Source organism: Apis laboriosa, unplaced genomic scaffold, assembly GCF_014066325.1.
Source record: "Apis laboriosa isolate Shangri-la unplaced genomic scaffold, ASM1406632v1 scaffold25_cov139, whole genome shotgun sequence".
Taxonomy (NCBI): domain Eukaryota; kingdom Metazoa; phylum Arthropoda; class Insecta; order Hymenoptera; family Apidae; genus Apis; species Apis laboriosa.
Window position 1 is genome coordinate 890,686 of NW_025222552.1, and position 22,880 is coordinate 913,565.

The 22,880-nt window shown below is 18.6% G+C and overlaps 4 protein-coding genes across 9 annotated transcripts; 2 read left to right on the forward strand and 2 right to left on the reverse strand.

Moving 5' to 3' along the window:
• Positions 1-181: 181 nt before the first annotated feature.
• Positions 182-2,019, reverse strand: LOC122713566 (coiled-coil domain-containing protein 25). Of its 3 annotated transcripts, XM_043934141.1 has the most exons (6): positions 1,907-2,019; positions 1,269-1,335; positions 1,092-1,139; positions 928-1,019; positions 450-832; positions 182-379 (listed from the first exon to the last, which is right to left on the reverse strand). In XM_043934141.1, exons 2-6 carry the CDS (start codon positions 1,291-1,293, stop codon positions 298-300), a joined length of 630 nt encoding a protein of 209 aa, XP_043790076.1. In that variant the 5' UTR covers positions 1,294-1,335; positions 1,907-2,019; the 3' UTR covers positions 182-297. The 3 variants fall into 3 exon arrangements, with proteins under 3 accessions (XP_043790076.1, XP_043790078.1, XP_043790077.1); XM_043934143.1 differs by lacking the exon at positions 1,269-1,335 and having other exon boundaries at positions 1,907-2,002; XM_043934142.1 differs by lacking the exon at positions 1,907-2,019 and having other exon boundaries at positions 1,236-1,335.
• LOC122713565 (coiled-coil domain-containing protein 28A) lies at positions 1,991-8,716 on the forward strand. 3 transcript variants are annotated; one of them, XM_043934139.1, is made up of 5 exons: positions 1,991-2,125; positions 6,094-6,250; positions 7,678-7,888; positions 8,242-8,358; positions 8,426-8,716. In XM_043934139.1, exons 2-5 carry the CDS (start codon positions 6,095-6,097, stop codon positions 8,623-8,625), a joined length of 684 nt encoding a protein of 227 aa, XP_043790074.1. In that variant the 5' UTR covers positions 1,991-2,125; position 6,094; the 3' UTR covers positions 8,626-8,716. The 3 variants fall into 3 exon arrangements, with proteins under 3 accessions (XP_043790074.1, XP_043790073.1, XP_043790075.1); XM_043934138.1 differs by lacking the exon at positions 1,991-2,125 and adding an exon at positions 5,458-5,504; XM_043934140.1 differs by lacking the exon at positions 1,991-2,125 and having other exon boundaries at positions 5,979-6,250; positions 8,278-8,358.
• Positions 2,864-5,094, reverse strand: LOC122713564 (ubiquitin-associated domain-containing protein 1). 2 transcript variants are annotated; one of them, XM_043934137.1, is made up of 8 exons: positions 5,025-5,094; positions 4,764-4,957; positions 4,531-4,691; positions 4,181-4,392; positions 4,006-4,100; positions 3,354-3,550; positions 3,115-3,253; positions 2,864-3,034 (listed from the first exon to the last, which is right to left on the reverse strand). In XM_043934137.1, exons 1-8 carry the CDS (start codon positions 5,060-5,062, stop codon positions 2,889-2,891), a joined length of 1,182 nt encoding a protein of 393 aa, XP_043790072.1. In that variant the 5' UTR covers positions 5,063-5,094; the 3' UTR covers positions 2,864-2,888. The 2 variants fall into 2 exon arrangements, with proteins under 2 accessions (XP_043790072.1, XP_043790071.1); XM_043934136.1 differs by having other exon boundaries at positions 4,531-4,706.
• Positions 8,717-10,314: 1,598 nt separating the features above from the next.
• LOC122713563 (ATP-dependent zinc metalloprotease YME1L) lies at positions 10,315-16,292 on the forward strand. The gene is made up of 12 exons (XM_043934134.1): positions 10,315-10,506; positions 10,891-11,019; positions 11,091-11,474; positions 11,552-11,774; positions 12,098-12,189; positions 12,274-12,517; positions 13,088-13,220; positions 13,949-14,186; positions 14,517-14,759; positions 15,477-15,623; positions 15,808-15,960; positions 16,042-16,292. Exons 1-12 carry the CDS (start codon positions 10,480-10,482, stop codon positions 16,231-16,233), a joined length of 2,205 nt encoding a protein of 734 aa, XP_043790069.1. The 5' UTR covers positions 10,315-10,479; the 3' UTR covers positions 16,234-16,292.
• The last annotated feature ends 6,588 nt before the right edge of the window (positions 16,293-22,880 follow it).

Sequence of the window (22,880 nt, forward strand, 5' to 3'; positions counted from 1 at the left end):
TTATTAATATATATTTAATATGTAAGAAAACCAATGTAAAAAAAAATTTCAATATTTAATATAGTTTTGCAATTTATATAAAATTTATGTATATTTTAATTGAATTTTATAAAATTTTATTAGTTTTCTCATTATTTTGTTTTAAATTTTTGTAAAGATCAATAATATTTTTTTTCAAAACAATTAACCAAATTAAATTTCAAAATTATACATAATAATTTTTCTTTTAAATATATTTATCTATTATTTCAAATTATAGTAAATAGACAAAAATCACAAATAATATTAATAATTTAATCACATAAAATCATCTGAATCATATCCACTATTTTCTGTATTTGATGTCATATTAGATGTATTAAATAAAGAATTATAACTCCTGTAAATTAAATTTAAAGAATTTAAAAAACTTATACATTTTAATAATAGTATAATTACTTTTATTTTACCTCATTTCTGCTTCTTCCTTTCTCCGTTTTTCTTCTGCTTTTTCTCTTTCTTTTTGTTCTTTTAAAAGTTTTTTTTTATCTTCTCGTTCATTTTTGTCTCGTTGTTCTCTTTCTGTTCTTAAATTTACTTGCTCTGAACGTTTAGTTTTGTTCAATCGATTAATAATAGTATTTATTCGTTTTGTAACATGAATTTTTCGAACATCTTTATCTCTATGGAAACCAACTTCTCCTATTTCCATTCCTTGTGTCTTTTTCAGATTTGACCACATTGTATATACTACATCAACATCATTCATTTTACTTCCTTCAATACTATTTGCTTTTACTAATTGTGCAGCATCTTCTAAAACTGCACTAGGTATATCATCTATTGTTTGTCCCTATAAATTATGTACATATGTATATACATATATACATATAATATTTATATACAATTGTATGTAAATACTACATATATTTTATAAAAAATATTTACAAGATGAAGACGAAGATATACATGTGCTGAAGAATATTTATCAACATGAAACCAAACATCTTCTGGCCACCCCCATCTAATAAGATCCTCATCTAGAAAATTATATTAAAAGAATATATCTTAAACATTATAATTTAGATTTTAGATTTTATATTTTTACTCACTTTCATATTGATCAATTCCCATAAATAATGTTACTGGTGGTTGCACAACTGTAATTTAAAGTAATGATTCTTTGTTCTAACCTTATTTAATGTTATTTTAGTAGTAATGTTAATGTATATATTAAAAAAAAGTTATATACATACACTAAATATGAAACCAATGATAAATATTATTACCTTCACTTGTAAAATAATAAACCATTATTACAAAAAGTTTTGGTTGAAACACAGTGGAGCAATTTATCTGTCAAATTTTAAATTTATATTATTTTGATAATTATGCACAACTAAAAAGAAAGTACTTAGAAGAAGAAATACAGATCTAATTGGTTATTTCTGATAGATCCAATATAATTATGTAAATAAGCACATGTATTGGTTGATAATTTAACGTCTAAAAAGATCATATAATTTTAAATAACGATAAATAAAAACGTTAAATAAAATAATCTATGTTTCTTTTTCGTTCTGTGCAAAACTTCTTGTATTACAGGTAATTCCTCATAATAATATAATATTTAAATTTCATAAAAATATTATACTATAAAAATCGCATCATGCTTATATTATATAAATATATATAAAAAATGAATATATATTTTGAAACAATATTTTTAAATATAAATTTTATTTATCATGTAAATATAAATTGTTATATCGAAATTATTATATAAGTACTGCATTATACAAAGATCGTTATAATTTGTGAATTATATTATATCAAAATTGTATTGTAAAAGTATGGCATTATACGAAGACTTTTATTTGTTAAATCAATAATATAACTAAAAAATTATAACTATAAAGAAAATTACTTCGAATATTTTAAATCACTGTAAAAACATCAGATTAAAATATTAAATTAAAGTTCACAAGTTAAGTTAACCATACACATTCTTATTTGTTCCTCAAATTTGGTCAGGATTGCCAACTGATGCAAACTGGATTTATCATTACATGCTGATTGACAGAAGAAGAAAAAATTGAAAAGGGAATAATATATGCGATTATTATATTCAGACATATATATCAAGGTATGTTTTCATGCAACGATGCAATATTAAATCATCGTTATCGCAACGTTAACAGTAATGATACTCTGATACTCTATTATATTATACTAAATTTAATGCCATGATGTAATAAAAATCATCAGTTTTTTTCTTTTCTATTACTTCTAATTAAAATAAAATATTTTAAAAATTTAAAACTTATATCTGGCAATCCTGTTCTGGACATATTTGAAATTGATTTGGAACAATATGTACTATTGTAAAATTGATTTTTTTAGTTTATTATATTAAAAATTAAGTGACATAAAATAAAATAATCTTTATTTTATCAGAAAGAATAAAGAAATGATTGATATGAAAATATATAACTATATAAATATAATTTTTCAAAAGAATTGAACTGATTCTATATGTTTATATATGTATATAATTTGTATATTTATATAAAAATTACATAATTACAATAAATTATATTATTATTATAAGTACATATTACATATTATTAATAATAATATATTAAAATATAATATATTTTTTTATAATTACTGAATTTTTTATAGTTACTGAAATTTATTATGTGCATATAAGTCTAATACAAGTGTATTAAATATATATAAACATATGTTGCTAGTAATTAATTTTATTAATATATTTATTATAAACTTGTATTATTATAATTTGCAAAATTTTGCAAATTGTAATATTTATTTGATAATGATTAATGATATAATGATTAATGATATTGCTTATAACATGTTATTTATTTTAAGAAGTAATTTTTTAATTAAAAGTCAATTACATATTGATTCATATGAATTGCATGTTTTTCAGCATGATACATTGCAATAATATGATCAAGTACTGGTCCTATTTCAGGATCCCTTATTCGTTCACCTATAGCTACAGGTGTTTCCAATAGGGATAAATATACTAAAAATTTATTTTTCATTAATTATATTTACATTATTTAATTATATTTTTTTATTACTCATTAATAAAAATAATTTTACCAAGTAGCATATTAGGATTTGTAAGACTAAGTTGGATGCGAGGATCATTCATAATTGCTTTATAAATTGGATTATCCGAATCGAGTTCTTTATCTAAATCTTGTAAGCTGTGTTTTCTTTCTCCAAGTAACCATTCACACTAAAAATAAAAATATATTAAACTTAAAATTTTATATTATGTAAAATTTATAGTGAATTTAAAATTTAATAAAATTAAAATTATATAATAAATTACTTACAGCATTAATTTGATTGTTTCCAGTAATTTTTAGAGCCTCAATAATATTGCTTTCTTCAAATCCCATTTCTAATAATAATTGTACTGCTCTAGAATTAGGTTTAAAATCTATTTTTCTACAGTGATGATAATTTTTTAATAAACGATCTACTATGTTAAGTATATTCTCTTCCTTATTTAAATTTAAATCTTGACATCCTATATTATTATTAAACAATATTTTATATATTATGAAATGAAAACTGACATATATAAATATGTATAAAACTAAAAAAAATTTTTAATATTAAGAAAAGATAATAATTGAAATAATAATTATTTTCATTTTTAATATATTTTATATATTTTTAATATACAAATTTTTAAATATATATCAAGCATGAAAATTAAATGAAAATATAATTTAGAAAAAAGAACTTTAAGCACATTTATTAAATTTTTATTTGATAAATATCATTTTCAATAATAAAATCGAAAATGTTTGTTTCATATTTATCTCTTTTCATTGCTATAACTGTTATTTTCTCAATTGTATTATTAATTTATTTCTTATTAGTTTTTATTAAATATTATTCTTTAAATAAATCAATACTTGTTTCATTAAAACATTTTTGATAAATATATAGAAATCATTTTTACTTTTTTATCATTACCTGTTTCAATAGATTCTGAATCTAAATCATTATCATCATCTTCTGGGTCATTTTGATGTTCTGTTAACCATTCTAAAGCTTCCATTATATTTGATCTATAATAATTATCATAAAAATTTAGCTTTTAATTTATTAATATTTATATAAATATTAATTTAAATGATATATTGTATACTTTCGTAAGCGAAGAATTTTTAAGACTTTTTTCTCAGAATAACCCATTTCTGTAAGAGTTTTTATAGCATTTGGATTAATATTTGGTTTACATCTTGCTTCTAATTTTTCTTTTAAAATATCACAAAATTTTTGTGCTTCTGGACTGTATAAAATAATTCTTGCTGATGCTTTTACAAGTGTTATTAAAATTTTTCGCACTTCATTTTGAAACTGAAGTATAAAATATATAATATAAATTCTATTTATGTAGAAAATGTAAAAGTTTTTGAAAAAGATGAAAATAAGAAAAATATAAAAAAAACATAATATATAGATAAGTATATATTATATATGTGTGTATTTATTTACATCTGCAGGACAATAAAGTGAGGGAATATGTTTAGGTGGATTACGTATAGGTAAATTTTCTGTTACTTGTAATATTAATTCTTTACTTGGACCTTTTAAAGCCTTTTCAGATAAATCGTCATTCGTAGATGTAGAACGAATGTTTATTAACATTAATTCCTCTGTAATATAGAAAACTATTTTATATCATTATGAGTTTAATATAAACTTCAATAGTTTTTTTAATATTTTACCATTTTCATTAATGTTTTCATTTGTTATATTATAATTATCTAAGAGACATTTGAATTTAGTTGAATGAATTAAACGAAAATCACTTGGATTTCTTGATGTATTATCACCATAAAAATATTTTATTGCAATATTTTTGATTGCATTAATAGTCATATCTGATGTTATATTAAAATTTGTAATCATTCCTTCAGGACTATATAAATAAATTATATTTAATAATAGTTTTTAAAAAAAATATTAAATATTTAATAGTATATTACCTTATAATATTAATTAATAAAGATTTTGATTCAGACATCGCGCAATTTTATAAATCTTTGTTTTAATAAAAGAAATCGTCAAAAATTTTATTTTTTTTTGATAAATTTTTTATGTTGTACTAAGCATTTATCATATATTCTTGTAGTTTAATTATAAAATATATCTATAACATGAAAAAATTTTTATTTTTAATCAATAAAATAAATCAATTCAAATATTTAGTTATTATTAGAGTAAATAAACTTCAAAAATTAAAACAATATTTATAAATTTATCTTTTATATATATATATTACCAACAAATACTGTTTAAATAATTTTATAATTGTATTTATAATTTTTATATTTATCTTTAAAACGAAAATTTTTACTTATATTTATATGTATTTTAAATAATATGTCACATGATTGTTTACGTGTAGTTCATATCAAGACACAAAGAGTGCATCCGAAAATATATAACCATGAAAAATTAATTTCGTAAATGTTTATTTTTGTAAAATATTTTTTTTAAATAAATTTTAAAATTTATTTTATTTCATTGATATTCTAAATATAATAAAATATGACAATTATAATATAAAATATTTTATAAAAATATTTTTGCGATTTAAAAGCATATTAAAAATATTTTTGCAATATCATGTCATTTAAAATGGGAGTCAAAAAAAACAAAACAATTATTAATAATCATAAATATTATAACACATTTAGATTTTAATAAATTATAGATAATAAAAATTATATAATTATAATGTTTAAAAATATATTTTTTGTAATATTGATATAATAAAAAATTATTTATAACAAAAAAATAACTTTTTTTAAATCTTTTATATAAATTTAAAAATATTTAAATATATATAATATTATATCAATATATGTACATATATTCTTTCTTTCTTTATAAAATATTGTTTAAATTTATTTATAAATATATATTAAAATTTTATAAATAATATTTGAATTTAGTGAAAAGAATATGTTAAAAATCAAAAAAATCAAAAAATGTTAAAAATCAAATAATAAAAAATTAATAAAAACTTTTATCAAATAATAAATTTCTTAGAATGGCTGAAAAGTCTGGATGTGGTGAATTACAACAATTGGTTCAAGAAGAGGAATGTGAAGAACCATCGAGTCAAGGTGGAGAAGCTACACCACCTTCTACACCAGCAAGATCTCTTCATCCAAGTAAAAATGATACACGTAGTTCTCATATATCGGTATGAATTTAATATTAGTTATCTTATTAAAGCATCTTATATTATTTATCTTATTAAAGCATAACTAATATTATTTATAGTAATATTATTTATATGATATATAATTATTATAAGTTTTAATATTATTTAAAATTTTTATTTGATATCTTATATGATGTACAAATATTATAAAAGAATAATGTACAAATATTATATTCTTTATAATTATAAAAGAAGTAATAATATTATTGCAGCAAAAAACTTATATATCATTTTTTAAAATAACTATTTATTAATTAATTTTTTTATTTTATTTTTTAATTTATTTATTTTTTTTATTTTTTTATTATTTTTTTTATTATTATGTTTTGTTATTACATTTTAATATGATATAAAACTACCTCAATAAAAAAATAAAAAATTTTTCTATAAAAAAAATTAATAAATTAGTAGATTAATAATATATATAAAAATAATGATGATAATTATGTTGCATATTAAAGAAATAAACATTGTAATATAAATTTAACAAAGAATATATAAAATAACAAAATTTATCAACTTGACTAAATTGATTAAAAATTAATGGATAACATAATGTCACAAAATAGATAATTCATTTTAGTCTATTTTAAAAAATATAAATCATATTAATGATATTTCTTTTAATATTGTATCAAATATATCAAATAATTATCAAATATATATTTAATATTATCAAATATATATTATAATAATATAAGTCTAAAAGAAAATGAAATTATAATATTACATTATTTTCAATTAACCATGAATTTCAATTAAATTTTTAAATATATTTATTATTAAATAATAATTATTTATTAAATATAATAATAAAGCTAACATAATATATAATATAATATTAAGATTAAAAATATAATATATAAATAAATATAATATATAAAAAAATATAAATATATAAATAAACCTGCTTTTTTTTTAAATACCACAATATAATATAATAATATTTTTAAAATATTATTTGTATAGATTTTTAATATATATAAAAATATTAAATAAAAATATAATAAAAGATTTAAAATAGATTTACAAAAAAAATAAATTTCTTAATTTGAATTAAAAAATTATCTTTTTATTATTTTTTAAAATAGAATAAATATTTTATTTTTCTCATTTTTTTAAAATAAAATTCAAATATTTTTTTTAAATTTTTCAAATTATTTATATTTAAATATTTCATACTCTAATATTTTTTATTAATTTAATTCTTTCCTATGTAAATATATATACATTATCTGTATATATATTTTTATGAAATAATACATTTAGATTTATAAATTAATTTTAATTGTAAATATATATAAAATATGTAAAATTAATTAGATAAACTTATTTAGATAAATATATTGTTTATAAGTACTGCTAATAAATTTATATATAGTATAGAAATTTATATATTATTTTAGCAACAAGTGTTGTGGGAAACAAATATACAAACATCACCTATTGTTAGTAAAGGAAGTTCTGGTCAAGCAACAAGTCAAGGATCTATGATTTCTGGTCGAGCCGTAAATCTTTCAAATCATAGTAATCAGTCTCGATTAATGTATATGAATGAGAAAGAAAAACAAAAATCACATCGGCCAGAATTATCAAAAATTAATCGTCAACATAGAGGTAATTTTATTTTTTATAATAAAATATTATTTAAAATAGATTTCTAAGTATCATTTAAAATTTATTACTATAGTATTCATATATTGAGTATTCTAAAAATATTTGCAACAATATAAAAAATATTTTTTTTATATTATTTTTTAATAATATATAATGTTATATATTGTATAATTTATTTATATTATTATGAAATTCTTATAAAATAAAATATTAAAATAATATTATAGTTAATAATAAAAAATTTTTTTTTTAAATTAATAATAAATTATAATTTTTTTATATACTTTTTATTTTTAAGTTTTTTTAAGTTTTCATTATATTTTTTGGTTGTGTTTTGGTGTCATAAAATAAAGCTATGGCACCATGCAAACATCATTGCTTTTTGTCAGAGGTTCCTGATGTTCGACGTATGGAACAAGCTTTATTACAGCTTTTAGAAGATTTTCATAGTGGCAATTTACGAGCATTTGGTATGTAAAATATGTATTTAAACATATTTTAGCTTATATATAAAATTGAAATGCTATTTTAATACAGGAAAAGATTGTAGCATGGAACAAATGACAGAAATACGAGAACAACAAGAGCAATTAGCCAAACTTCATTTTGAGTTAGGTCAACGACAAGGAATTGGTGGAGATCAATCAGGTCTCAGACATTCAAGTGCAAATATGGATAATTTATTGGAATGTTTGCAAGAACTTAGTGTTTGTATTGAAAAATTACATAGCAAATAAATATTTATAATATACATATATAAAAATTTAAAAAAAAAATTTAAATAGAAATATGAACATCGATATGATATTATAAAAATATGAATATTTTATAGAATATTTTCATATTTTAAAAATCTTTTATAATATTGTTTTTATATATAATTGTATATTTAATTTTTCAAATTATGAAATCTTGAATTTTTTGTTTTAAGCTACTTATTTATTTAAAAATTTCTCTTAAAATAATAAATTATAATATTATTTGATAGTATTTAATAAACAATAAAATATAAATAATGCTATTAATTAATTATTTATTCTATTAAATTAAATTTGATATTTATTACTTGTATATTTATTTATTTTTATCAAAACTATATATATATATATATAGAATAAGGTTGGATAGATAATATAAAGGCAATCCGTAATTTTTTTTTAAAAATTATTTAATTTAAAATTTTATCGAATTAAAAAAAAAAGATAAATATAAAATTTTTATAAGATAATATAAGATATAATATATTTTTTTATTTCAAGACCATTCTTTAAGAAAATTAAATTTAAAAATTCATTGAATTATGCGAATATCTAATTACTTTTGTTTAATTTCGATTTTCTTAAAAGTAAAAACTTAGAGAAAGAAATTTTTAATCTAAGAAATTTTAAATCTAATATTTTTTTAAAAACAAATCCTTAAAGAAAAGAATTTTATTTTTTTTTTTAGCTTTATATTGTGTGATTATATCTTTTGTTTAATTTTCATGTTTTTTATATATATCTCTTTTAATTTTAATAAATATTAAAGAATATAAATATATTATTTATGACTATTTTATTTGATACCTTATATAATATATAAAATGTATTAAATTGAACATTTAAATATATGTTAATTACTTATATATTATAAAATAAATACTAAAAATTTTTATTTCCAAAAATAAATTATAAAATAAAAATTATGAAATAAAATTTTATTTTTTTAACATACTTTTCTAAAATTTTTAAAACTTGATATCTTTAAATATTAAAATATTAAGTTTAAAATATTAATATAATTTAAATGAAAAAAAGTAAATTTTATTTATTTATATTTTTCAATCATATTTTTTTTTGAAACTTTTAAGTTCATTTTAAAATATAGTTAATTAAACAATTTATTCCTAAATAATTCAATAAAGACAATATATTTTCATTAGTAATTCAAGAAAGGCAAACTATTAATAGTTCGATATTGTAAGTATAAAAACACTGTACTTGTGTAACAAATGAATATATTCATTTATTTGTATTATTATAATTATATTTTATATATAAAATATAAATACTATATGAACTTATATTTAAAATAAGGTTAATATATTTTTTAATGAGAAACAATTTGATCCTTTAAATTTTTATTTCATTAATATTAAAAATGTTATAAAAATGATATATAAAGTAAGTTGTTTTACGTAATTAAATTGTATTTTAAAATAAATGAAGCACGCTTAAAGGTCACAAAACAATTGTTTTAAATTGTGATTATTAATTCAACAATTTAATTGTAAAATAAAATCTGTTGTAACGCACATAACAAAATCAAATTTAAAAAAACATAAGTTTTATGATAAAAATTTAATGTAATTTTAATTTTATAATCTTCAATCAAATATCAATTAGTTTTAAACATTCGGAAGTTTATAGACAGTAGTCATTTCCGTTACCTTGCAGTATCAAAACTATATTTCGTACGAAAGATTATTGATGTCATGTAGTTAATTTTTTTGGATATGCAATAAAAGGAAACAATCAGTTGAATTTAGTTCTATTTAAAAAGGTGAAACTTCCATTTATTTCATTACATCTGTTAAATAGGACTAATCTTCAATGTTTTCTTTCCAACCTCATAATCAGGTTTGTATTATTATAATATTGATGAAGTTATAACCATACAAAATCAAATTTAATAGATAGCTCATTATATATAATTTTAAATTTTATAATATAATATATAACATATTTTATAATATATTAAATATATATTAAATTTATTTTTTAAAAATATTTATATATTATAATTTTAAATATACTATATTAATAAAAATTTTCGAAATTTGCATTATCTTATATTTTTATTAAGAACACAGTTTTTATTTTTCTTATTTTACATTTTTTTACATTATTTTTTATTTTTATTTTATTTAATATTACAAATCACAAATTATTAATTAATATTAAATTGCTATTTAATAGTAAAATATTTACTTAAGAAGAGATATTATTATTTAACATTTTTAGGTGTTATATCACCTGGCACAATTAACTTCAGTAGTTAGTCCAAAATCTACATCATTTTCAGTTAAAGTTAAAAAACAAAATGAATTTAAAAAATCTATGGATGATATTTCCTTTAGTAATTTTTCAGAAGTAAGCTATTATGGTAATGTATTATATAAAATGATAATGATGATTTATTAAATATATATATTATATTTCAGGCTACTAAGAATTATATTGATAAGTTAATAGACAAATTAAAAATATGTGATGTAATTGCAATGTTTGATATAAAAACAAATAATATTTTGGTAGTATTAGATAAATTTTCCACAAAAATTTGTAAGAAAAATTTAGAAAAAAATAATAAGTGGAAAATATCAGATATATCAGAATTGAATTTCAAAGAAAACAGAAAAAAATATCATAATTCTTATTATCAATGTACGAAAGAGATTATTTTACCTACCTTACCTAGAAAATCATCTAATTATCATATACAAATTCGTAATTTTAGAACAAAACGTAATGTAAATGTTGAATTAGAAAAAAAGGCATCATTTGTAAATAAATTTAAAAACTTGTTTGGTCATTTTTCTGGAACAGTAAGATTATATATTATATATTATATTATTTATATTAATATTTTAAAAATATCATAAATAATTTTTTTATTTCATAGAATATAGGATATAGAGCAAATATTTTGAAAGAAAAAGACTTGACAGCAATTAAAAATTTATTCAATAATCAAACATCAGTAGAAGAATATAGAAAAATTATATTAGCTTTCATTGAAGGATATGAAGCAGGACTAGCACGTCAAACATATCCTTATTTTGGATGGTTTAAAGTAATGTGTACTTTAATAACAGGAACTATATTTGTAATGTTTTGGTATGGAGGTATGTAAATTTAGAGATTTAATGAAATTTTTCTTTTTTATTCATAATAATATAATAACTATTTTGATAGATATATTTTAATATTATTTTATAATAGTTATGTTTTATTATTATCAAAAATAATATGTTGCTTTAAATATAATAAATAAAAAAATTATAATATTCTGACAATTAATGAAAAATTCAACTCAAAAGAAATATATTATTTATATATTAATTATTTGTACATAATTATTTTATAAATAAACAAACATTAGATTAATATTTAAATAATATTAATATGTTTTAGATTAATAATAATAATAATCCATTTTTTCTTGTAGTTTATTTAGTAGGAAGTGGATTACGATTTTCAATGGATGGTATTAAATTTAGACCAGAAACAACAGATATAACTTTCAATGATGTTAAAGGAGTAAGTAATTCATTCTTAGAATTTTAATATTAATAATTTTTTTTCATCTCATTATTTATAATTTATTTATTTATATATAATTAGGTTGCAGAAGCTAAACAAGAATTAAGTGATATTGTCGAATTTTTAAAAAATCCAGAAAAATTTTCTGCACTTGGTGCAAAGCTACCTAAAGGTGTATTATTAGTAGGACCACCAGGAACAGGAAAGACATTGTTAGCTAGAGCAGTAGCTGGTGAAGCTGGTGTACCATTTTTTCATGCAGCTGGACCAGAATTTGAAGAAATTTTAGTAGGACAAGGTGCACGCAGAATGAGAGATTTATTTAGTAAGTTATAATAATATATATTGAAAAAATATTCCAATTATTAAATAAAAATTAATTAAATAAAATTTAGAAAGTTGTTGAAAATATTATTTATATTTTTTACTTTAATTTTCTTTTATATAATTGATTATATTATGAATCATTTATAATCTATTTATTTTAATATATAAGCATATATATATTGAAAATTTTTATTTAAATCTATTTATGATTTAATGTTATGATTATGCCATAAAACTATTTCTAATGATATCTGTTTATATATTTATATTATAATTTAATAAATGTTCTAAGTAATTGTATTACATCAAATATTTTTTTTATTTTAAAATTATAAAACAATGTGTTCTATATAAAATAAAAATTATTCATTATTATTTTTATTTTAAATTTTAATTTAAATTTTAAATTATTTTAAATTATAATTATAATTAATTATAATATTTCACAAAATATTAATATTAACATATAACATTATTTTATATTATGATATGCAATTGTGTGCAAATGAAAATTTAACTTCAACAAATATTATAACTCATTCATAGTTTATTACTATTATTTTTTCAGAAGCAGCAAAAGAAAAAGCACCTGCTGTAATTTTTATAGATGAAATTGATTCTGTTGGTGCAAAACGAACAAATTCAGCTCTCCATCCATATGCAAATCAAACAGTAAATCAATTACTTACAGAAATGGACGGGTAAATTAAAAATTCTATTTTATTTTTTTGCAATATATAGGATGATCTTAGCAATTAATATGAAATTAATTTAGGATTTTATGTATGAAAAGAAGGAAATTGGTAGAAAAAAAAATGAAGAAACTATTAAAAATTATTTCTCATTATAATATAATTTTTTTTCTAACTAATTATTCTATAATAGTATTATATATATAGTATTTATAAAAATATAGTATTTATAATAATATATAGTATTTATAAAAATAGTATATAGTATTTATAAAAATATATAGTACTATATAGTATTTATAAAAATATATAGTATTTATGTTAATTGATTTTCAAATTATTTTTTTTTTTTAATTTAATCATATATTATTGTTTTAAAAAATTTTTTATTATTTTTCTCAATATATTTTTTTTTATTATTTCATTACCGAAGAAAACCAATTTACAAAATAATACAATATAAATAATATATATATATATATATATATATATATATATGTTATATTTAATTACATGGAAGTTAAATGATTTAATAATGAAGTAGCATGAATAAATACTAATTAAATAATTCAATTTTTTCTTCTCTTCTCTGTAGTTAATTTTATTTTTTCATTAAAATTTATTTTAAAATTTTTAAATTATCAATTTCGATTATCATAATTTATAATTATAATATATTAAATTTAATATTGACATTATGATTTATCATTTATCAATAATTTTTTTTATATTTGTAGATTTCTTCAAAATGAAGGAGTTATAGTATTAGGAGCAACAAATAGACGTGATGATTTAGATAAAGCATTAATGCGTCCTGGTCGTTTTGATGTTGAAGTTGTAGTTGATATACCAGATTATTCTAGCCGAAAAGAAATTTTTGATTTATATTTATCAAAAATATTAACACGAGATGTTGATACAAGTTATTTAGCAAAATGCACTGTTGGATTTACTGGAGCTGATATAGAAAATATGGTAGTATTTTTTTAATTATATATCTTTTCATCTAATACTTTAATTTCTTATGTGATCAATTTATGTATAAAATAAAAATAATAAAAAGATTAGAAGATAATAAAAAAAATAAAATCTTGCTATAAAATATACAATTCAAAATTAAAATTTTTTTAATTTTTCAAGTTATTTACATGTGATTATTTTTCTTTTATTCTAGAATGAACTATTCAATTTATTTATAATAAAAAAAAAGTATTTTTTTATTTTTATTGATTATTAGAGATTAATTAAAAATTAATTCTAAAGTTTTAAATCAAATTAATTTCATTATTGATTTAATTTTAAAAGGTAAATCAAGCAGCTTTAAGAGCTGCCATAAATGATGCTGAATACGTTTCAATGAAACATTTAGAATATGCTAGAGATAAATTAATTATGGGTCCAGAAAGAAAATTAAAAATTAATGATACCGAAACTAATAGTATTACAGCATATCATGAAGCAGGACATGCATTAGTTGCATATTATACTAAAGATGCACCTGCATTGCATAAAATTACTATTATGCCTCATGGACATTCTTTAGGACACGTAAGTATTATAATATATATATATTAGCGATTTTATTCTATTGATATTGTTATAAAATTTTTAGAAATAAATTATATCTAAATGTTTATTTTTTTTCTTAATATAATAATTCATAATTATTATCTTATTTTCTTAATAATATATATATATATATATATACAGAATAAAAATGCGATATATTTACGATATATTAGATCAGTTTTTTTTAAAAATGATAAATGTTTTAAAAAGATAATAAAGAAAAAAGTTTTAACATTTTTTATGATGAACATACAAGAATTTTTTATATTTATAAATGTAAAAAAAAAATCATATATATATAATATTATTCAAGAAATGAAAATGAATTCAATTTTTTAAGAAATATCATAAATTTGTTTATGCCACATGAAAATCAAAAAAAAAATATATTAAAATAAATTTAAACATGTATCATATTATGGCATTTAAAATCAGACAATGTCAGAAATGAATGAAATAAATTGAATTTTATAATATTCCATTTATAATATTCCATTTAAAAAATTTCATTTTTGTTTCTTAAATAATACTGCAAATATGAAAAATTCATATACATTATTATGTTTGTCATAAAAAACATTAAAAATTTTTTCTTTATCATCCTTTTCAAAAACTTATCATTTTCAAAAACATTGGTCCAATATATTGAATATTCTGTATATATATATATATGTGTATATATATATATATTTATAGACTGCATTTTTGTCTAACAAAGATCAAATTCATATAACAAAATCAAAATTATTGGCTCAAATGGATAGTGCAATGGGTGGTCGTGCTGCAGAAGAATTAATTTTTGGTCCTGATAAAATAACAGCAGGAGCACAAAGTGATTTTAAGGTATTTTCAGTTTATTTTTAAGTTAATAATTTTTTTCATATTTATACATATGTACATTATAAAAATTAAAAATTAAATATCTAGTTACAAATGTTTCTAATATTATTTATATATAACAAAATAAAATATCATATAAGAAAATAATATATTATATTATATAATCATAGATAATTATATTTCTTAGGCTGCAACTTCTATCGCAGAAGAAATGGTAAATTTATATGGCATGTCTGAAAAAGTTGGTTTTGGAGTTCGCATGGGAAATCGAACAGATGGATATCCATCAGGTCCGAACGCAAATGATCTTAGTGATAATGAAGTGAAACGTCTTTTACAAGTAAATATTGCCATCATATGATGTTAATTCCATGGCATATAATATTCTATAATATATACATTAAAATATTTTTTATTTTAGGAATCATATGAACGAGCAAAAATGATATTACAAAAACATGCAAAAGAACTAAAAAAAGTAGCAGATGCTTTGCTTAAATATGAAACATTGAGCTCTAAGGATGTAGAAGCTGTAATTAATGGAGAAAAAATTTCAACTGAAACTTTAAAGAATCAATCACGAATTATAGATCCATCTGAACATGTATTATAATTACCGTACTAAGATTCAATTTAAAATAATAAGCAAAATAAATTATTTGGTGCAGTATCGATGTTGCATTTTACAATTAATATTTTATTATAATAACCATGGATGCAGAATTATACAATTATACAATTTTAATTAAAATGTATTAGATTTTTCAATTGAAAACTTTGTATTAAATTACTCTTATTTTTTTTAATATATTGAAATTTATATAATAATTAATGAAAATTTATTTATCATTATCATTTTAAAAAATTTCTAAAAACAAAATAATATATAAATATAATAAAAAGTGATATATAATGTATTATACATAATTATATTTAAAAGTAAAATTGTATATAATTATGTATTGTAATGTAAAAATTGTTATATTGTTTAAAATTTATAAGAATAATTTTACAATTTTAAAATTTTAACAAAATATAATTCTGCAAAAAAATTTATTTTTTATTTATAGAAAATATATTAGTTATATTAATTTAAATTTTATTATTTGCAACATTGAATGGGTAATATCTTAATTCGTAATATAATTATATTTTGATTGATAATATAATAATTTTTTATATTAACAAATTTATTAATTTAAGATTTTATATAAGAAAACAAATTATTCTCAAAAAAATATTTTTAATAAATCCTTTTTTTTATAAATATTAATATAATTAAATTTAAAATGAATTTAAATTTCATTTACGCTAATTATTAAGTAATATATTTTAAAGAATAATATCTAACTTTTATTATCATGCAATTATGTTTGGTTGAATTTTGTTTTCGTTTAAAATATGTATACAAAATATTTAAAAAAAAATTAATAATATTAAGGCCATATAAGAATTAACATTTTATTTACCATATAGATATAAATTATACAAAATTATATGTTACATGTACTCATACATGTTTTATGTTTAATCTATTTTCTTATTATATTTATAGTACGTTTTGATATGACTAAAATTTATTTGACATTGCTTCTTTTTCTTTTCTTAAAAATATAAAGTTTGAAATATTAATTAAAAAACTCATAAAATCAAATTAAAATTATTAAAATAAGAAGCTATAATATTCTAATAAATCTATGTTTTGAATAAATAATTTGTATAAAGTATATTACATTTATATGTGAGCAAATATAAACCAAAGGAAATGATCTGTAATATATAATTCTGTAAGATTAAGATACATATATACAATAAAAAAATGTACAGAAAAGATCATTTATAGAAGTATTCATACAAATATCACAGTATTTATTATCTTCAAGAAATCACAATTAAAATTCTTCAAATAATTTAATGCAGGATAAACAAAATTTGATAATCTGGAATATCTTAATTGTTTATAATAATTGTTTATATTAAAAAATTTCATATAAAAGTTGGTCTTAAGAAGCACATTTTTGATATTATTAATTTTTATAAATCGATATATAAAATCGATTTTGATTTTTAAATGGAATTATATAATTTTTTATTAATGCAACATGTTATTTTCTATAAAAAAATATTAAATTATATATGTTGAAAAATCATTAATTTTATTTATAGAGATATTTTAATTTAAATTATATAAAATTTGAAATATGAAAAATAATGAAAATACGAACAAGTATCATTTTGCGTATTCTCATTTTTCATATAAAGTCTAAAATTCAAATTAAAATATCTTTTAAACTAATATTTTTTTGATATAAATAACTTAATATTTTTTGTAGAAAATAATGAGCTGCATTGAATAATGTATTCAAATATAAATAATTTCATTAAAAAAAAATTGATTTTCCTTTAAATATTATCCAATAAAAAAACTAATAAATCAAAAACTATCAGAATATACGCTCTTTTCAATTTCTGTTTAAAATATTTTTTAATTATATTTTAATATTAATTAAAAAGAAATAAGATATTTTATGAGCAATTTCACGAGTTATTTTGTTCACCCTATATACTAAAAGATTAAAAAACTAGTAATGAAATATGAATTCAAAAAATTTTATTTCATAGTGAACGAAATAGAAAATGAATCAAATATTGAGATGTATAATTTTATTTTGATGTAAAAATACCTAAAATAAAATAAAAATTTGTTCATATTAATATAAATTTTTCAGTAATTAATTTTTTTAAAACATAAAAATTACAATTACTGACATGTACAATATAATAGAAATATATAATATTAATTGAACAAAAAGAAAAATAATTCCAAATATTATTAAAAATGTTTATATGATATATAATTTAAAAATAGTTTTTTTAAAATAAATATTTCACAAGAATAAATTTAATATCCAATTTAAAATAAAATAATTCTATGATATAAAATTTCATATTACTTAAAAAAAAAAATTTCCGCGAAAAAATAATGGAAATTTATCATTACTTTATCAGGAATAAAGGGAACTGCATTTGTTATGTTTCTTTTTAATGATTTTTTTTGCACTTTTTTTTTTTACTAAAAAAGAATTTTTATTTACAAAGCAAAATAAATTGCCAGTGACACTAACACATGCAATAGGAATATCGTTTTCCTATTTGCTTGATTTAGTCTACCTGACATTCGATCATACAAAATAGGTAGAGAAATTTTTTTTTTTTTTTTTTTTTTTTTCCATTAACGAAGCAAAAGGATCTTGAAGAATCAAAAAAAACGATCCTTCGAAGATCAATAAGCCTCAAAACGACAGTAAAGCCGTATAGTATCGCCAGGTCTATTTTTTTCATTGTTGAAAGTAATACAAAATCTTTGACAAGAAACAAAACGCAGATCGTTTAATGTGGCAAGATTACGTATATTATAAATATATTTGACGGAAAATAAGCAAGGCGAGTTTTTTTTCTCTTTTAAATTATTAATAAAATCAATCTACAAGAAACAATATTAATTTTATCCATATTTTCTTTTGGTTTTTCCGTGCAAATATATTTCATTTTTCTCTTGATTATATAGGATAATATTCATTCATGATGACGTTAAAGAATAGAAAACTCGAATTAAATCAATTTGAATCATATTTTAAAAATTAAAAAGAAAAAAATATCTTTGTATTAACTTATGATCGATGGATCTTGTTTTATGAAAATTATTTCATTCTACGTATTCCTACGTATTCCTTATGATAATCGATAAATTATTGCATTCTACAATTACGACATATAATATTTTACTGATCTATAAAACTGTTCTACCCCATGCAATATTGTTATATCCGAATAATTATTTATTTGTACTCCATTTTTTCTCCATCGAAATTTATAGTTCAATTCGAGAAAAAAAAATTGTTAAACAACATAAAAAAATAATTATATAAAATTTTTGTTATGTTTTATTATTAAATTGTATATGATAGAATATATATAAATAAAAAATTATTTTAAAAAAATATATAAATATTCTACAAATTTAATTAATTTTAATTAATAAATATTCGATGGAGGGAAAAATACAGTGCAAAGTTAGATTTAATTATACTATGCCCATTTAAATAATCTTGTCTCATCAACGTATATTCGTTTTTTTTGAAATAACATAATATTTAAATGTTTTATATAGACAAGATCATCATCATTATTATTTTGTTGTTTAAATATAACTATATCTATTGACTGTTCTTGTAAATATGAATGTATATATGTTTCAATATAATTTGTTTCCGTTGTTTTGTTTTATTTTTTTTTTTTCTTTTTTTCTTTTTTTTTATAAATCGGTGCTGTTAGATTTCTAGATACTAGTATCAATTTTTTAGTATCAATTTTGACAATTTCTTATATTGTTAATTTGAATCGATAATTTTATAATTTTTTCTCTTCTCTTTTCTTTATTTTTTTTTTTTTTTTTGACAAATACAGAATAATGTACAATTATTGTACATTATAATTATTTCGTAAAAATGCTTCTCATCTTTTTTCATAAATATCGATATTCACATCTAGATGAATTCATATCGTAAGTCAAACAGCACAGACAACCCTGATTACACGATAATATCGAATAATTCCTACTTAAAATCTTTGTGCGTTACAACAACAAGTAATATCATAGTACATATTCCTTTTTACTTATGAGTATAAATAGCTGTATTATTATAGAAATTTCCAAGATCTTCGATCATTTGGTCAAAGTAATGGAAGTTATTTATTTATGTTTAATAACTTCCTATACTTGCTCGATTTATATTTTTCATTAATTTTTCTTTCATCATTTTTTTTTTCTTTCATTTCACAATCTAATCGAGTCCTCTTTTCTCTTCGTCCATTTAATTAATTGCTAGTTTCAAATCACTACTTGGTTCGACGAATGTTTCTTTTTATATTTGTACAATTCACAACTCGCCTTACAGTATGATTACCGTCTTATTAGTTGTTTAATAGTTTAAAATATTTCAAACTACGTTATAAATCATTTCATAGAAAGAATGTGTTACTCTCACTGTATTTCAGGTTGCGTGGGAAATTAATGTTTTTTTGTTGCTTATAAATGTGTGATGTAATTATCAGAAATATTTATTAACCTTTTGAAGTATTTATTTTTTTTTTCATTTTTTTTATCTGCGATCTTATTCCGCATTTGAATAATTTGAATCCAAATATAAAAATAAATTTATTACGTTGGCACAATATTCCTTACAACGCTCTATGTTTTTTCAATAACATTCAAAAAATTTCTTTTGATTTTCTATTCTTAATTTATTATTAAAAATTTATGATATGCCGAAAAATTACTTTTATTGAAAAAATTTTCGTAGATATTTTAAAAATTGCTTTTCAAACTATCTAATCATTATCTTAGATTGATGAATACTTCAGAAGGTTAATAGAAATGTGCAGATTATATTTCAAATTCTTGATTAACATTATGAATAACATTATCTAGATTCCCACATATAATTAGTTACGGTTCATGAAATGGCGATTAAAAACCGGTATTAGCAATGTAATGCCTTATATGATAATAACATAAACCAAAAAACGTATTCGAAATATAATCTGAGCTTACAATATTATGAAAAATTAACAAAATAAAAACATATAAACTATTTTCATATTTTAAATAAAAAATATAAATTGCAAATAAATCATTATTTTTAATTTATTTTCTTTTATCCTTTTTTATTGTCACAATAATGGGTAAATTATTAATTATTAACAAGTTAAAGATTAACGAGAAGATTTGGTTTATGCTATTAACATATCAATAGTAACTTTCAAAGAACAAGATTTCACAAAAATCATACTACATAATATTTTACATGGTGTTAATATATTCGTAACGCCATATAATTTTTATAGAATGATAATATAGAATTCTTGCAAATGCCATGCATTCGTGATTATTTGCGAGTAAATAACATTTACCCAATATTTTTATAAAAATCTAATACTTTACGACATGAAGCGCACCATTTAAAACTTCAACGTGAAAAATAATTTTAAGTGATAAAATTCATTCAACTGTGATCGATCGTACCATATCCATTTTCACGTGGATTTTTTACGATCTATCTTTTTTTGCTTTAAAAGCTAAGTAACCACGATGTGTTAAGAATAAAAATTGATTAAATAACTATCCAATTCATAAAATTCTTGATTAAGAGCGCCATAGAAAAATATAAATTGGCGGTGTATTTATGGTAATTCGAATTTCATTGACGAACAAAACGACATACCAGGAAAACCCGCCATTGCAATAATTATTTAGCACTATTATCGATGTAGAATCCAGTACATATCATAAATACGCAATGTTATATTTTTTGAAGTTTTTTTTCATTTTATTTTTTGTTTAAAACAAAAGTGCTCAAACTTCAATTACTAAATTGTACGAATTTTAATTAATTTTTGAAAGATTTAATTAATATTAAATATAATAATTTGGAATCATACTTAAAAAAAGCTTATGATAATTTTCAGTTTAATAAGTATATTAATAATAAAATCTAAAAACATAGAATATATAATAAGAAAAGAAAAAATATGAAAAAATGAATAACATGATATTACGAAGTTTGAATACTTCTGATCTAAAATGTGATGTTTCATCAATTAAATATAAATTTGACAAATATATACGTACAAATATAAGATAAAATAAAACATTTACAAATTTACATATTTGCTCTTTGACAATCTTCTAATTTTCTAGTCAAAAAGAGCATATTACATACTGGGTTCAATACCGATTGTTATGTAAAAAGAAGCTCACCAATGTCCAGCAGGTGATCGTAAATATTTCTTAGAAACGCTTGAATAACAAAGTCGCAATAACGCGTTCTTAAATGACTTAGAAACAAACGTTTCGAAACGACGAATATAAAGTATTTATATAAAATCAACTTCCACTTATTCGAATCTCAAATACTTCACAGCGATAATCGCTCCATTTGAGCAATTTCTTTGTCATATTTTTTACACTTGTAAACTTAATGTTCCACCAAAGATATCTAAAACTTCACTGAAGAAGACATTTATACTTTTTAGTTTCATTAGTGACAAAATATATATAATGTTCAGAAATTTATGTTTGCATCACAGTGACTTTTTTTTACTTTAAAAAAATAAGCAATATAAATCTAAGAAGAATATAATTCTTCATTTTAAATTATAAATAGTAGTGGTAATTAGATTAAAATTACATATAATTTT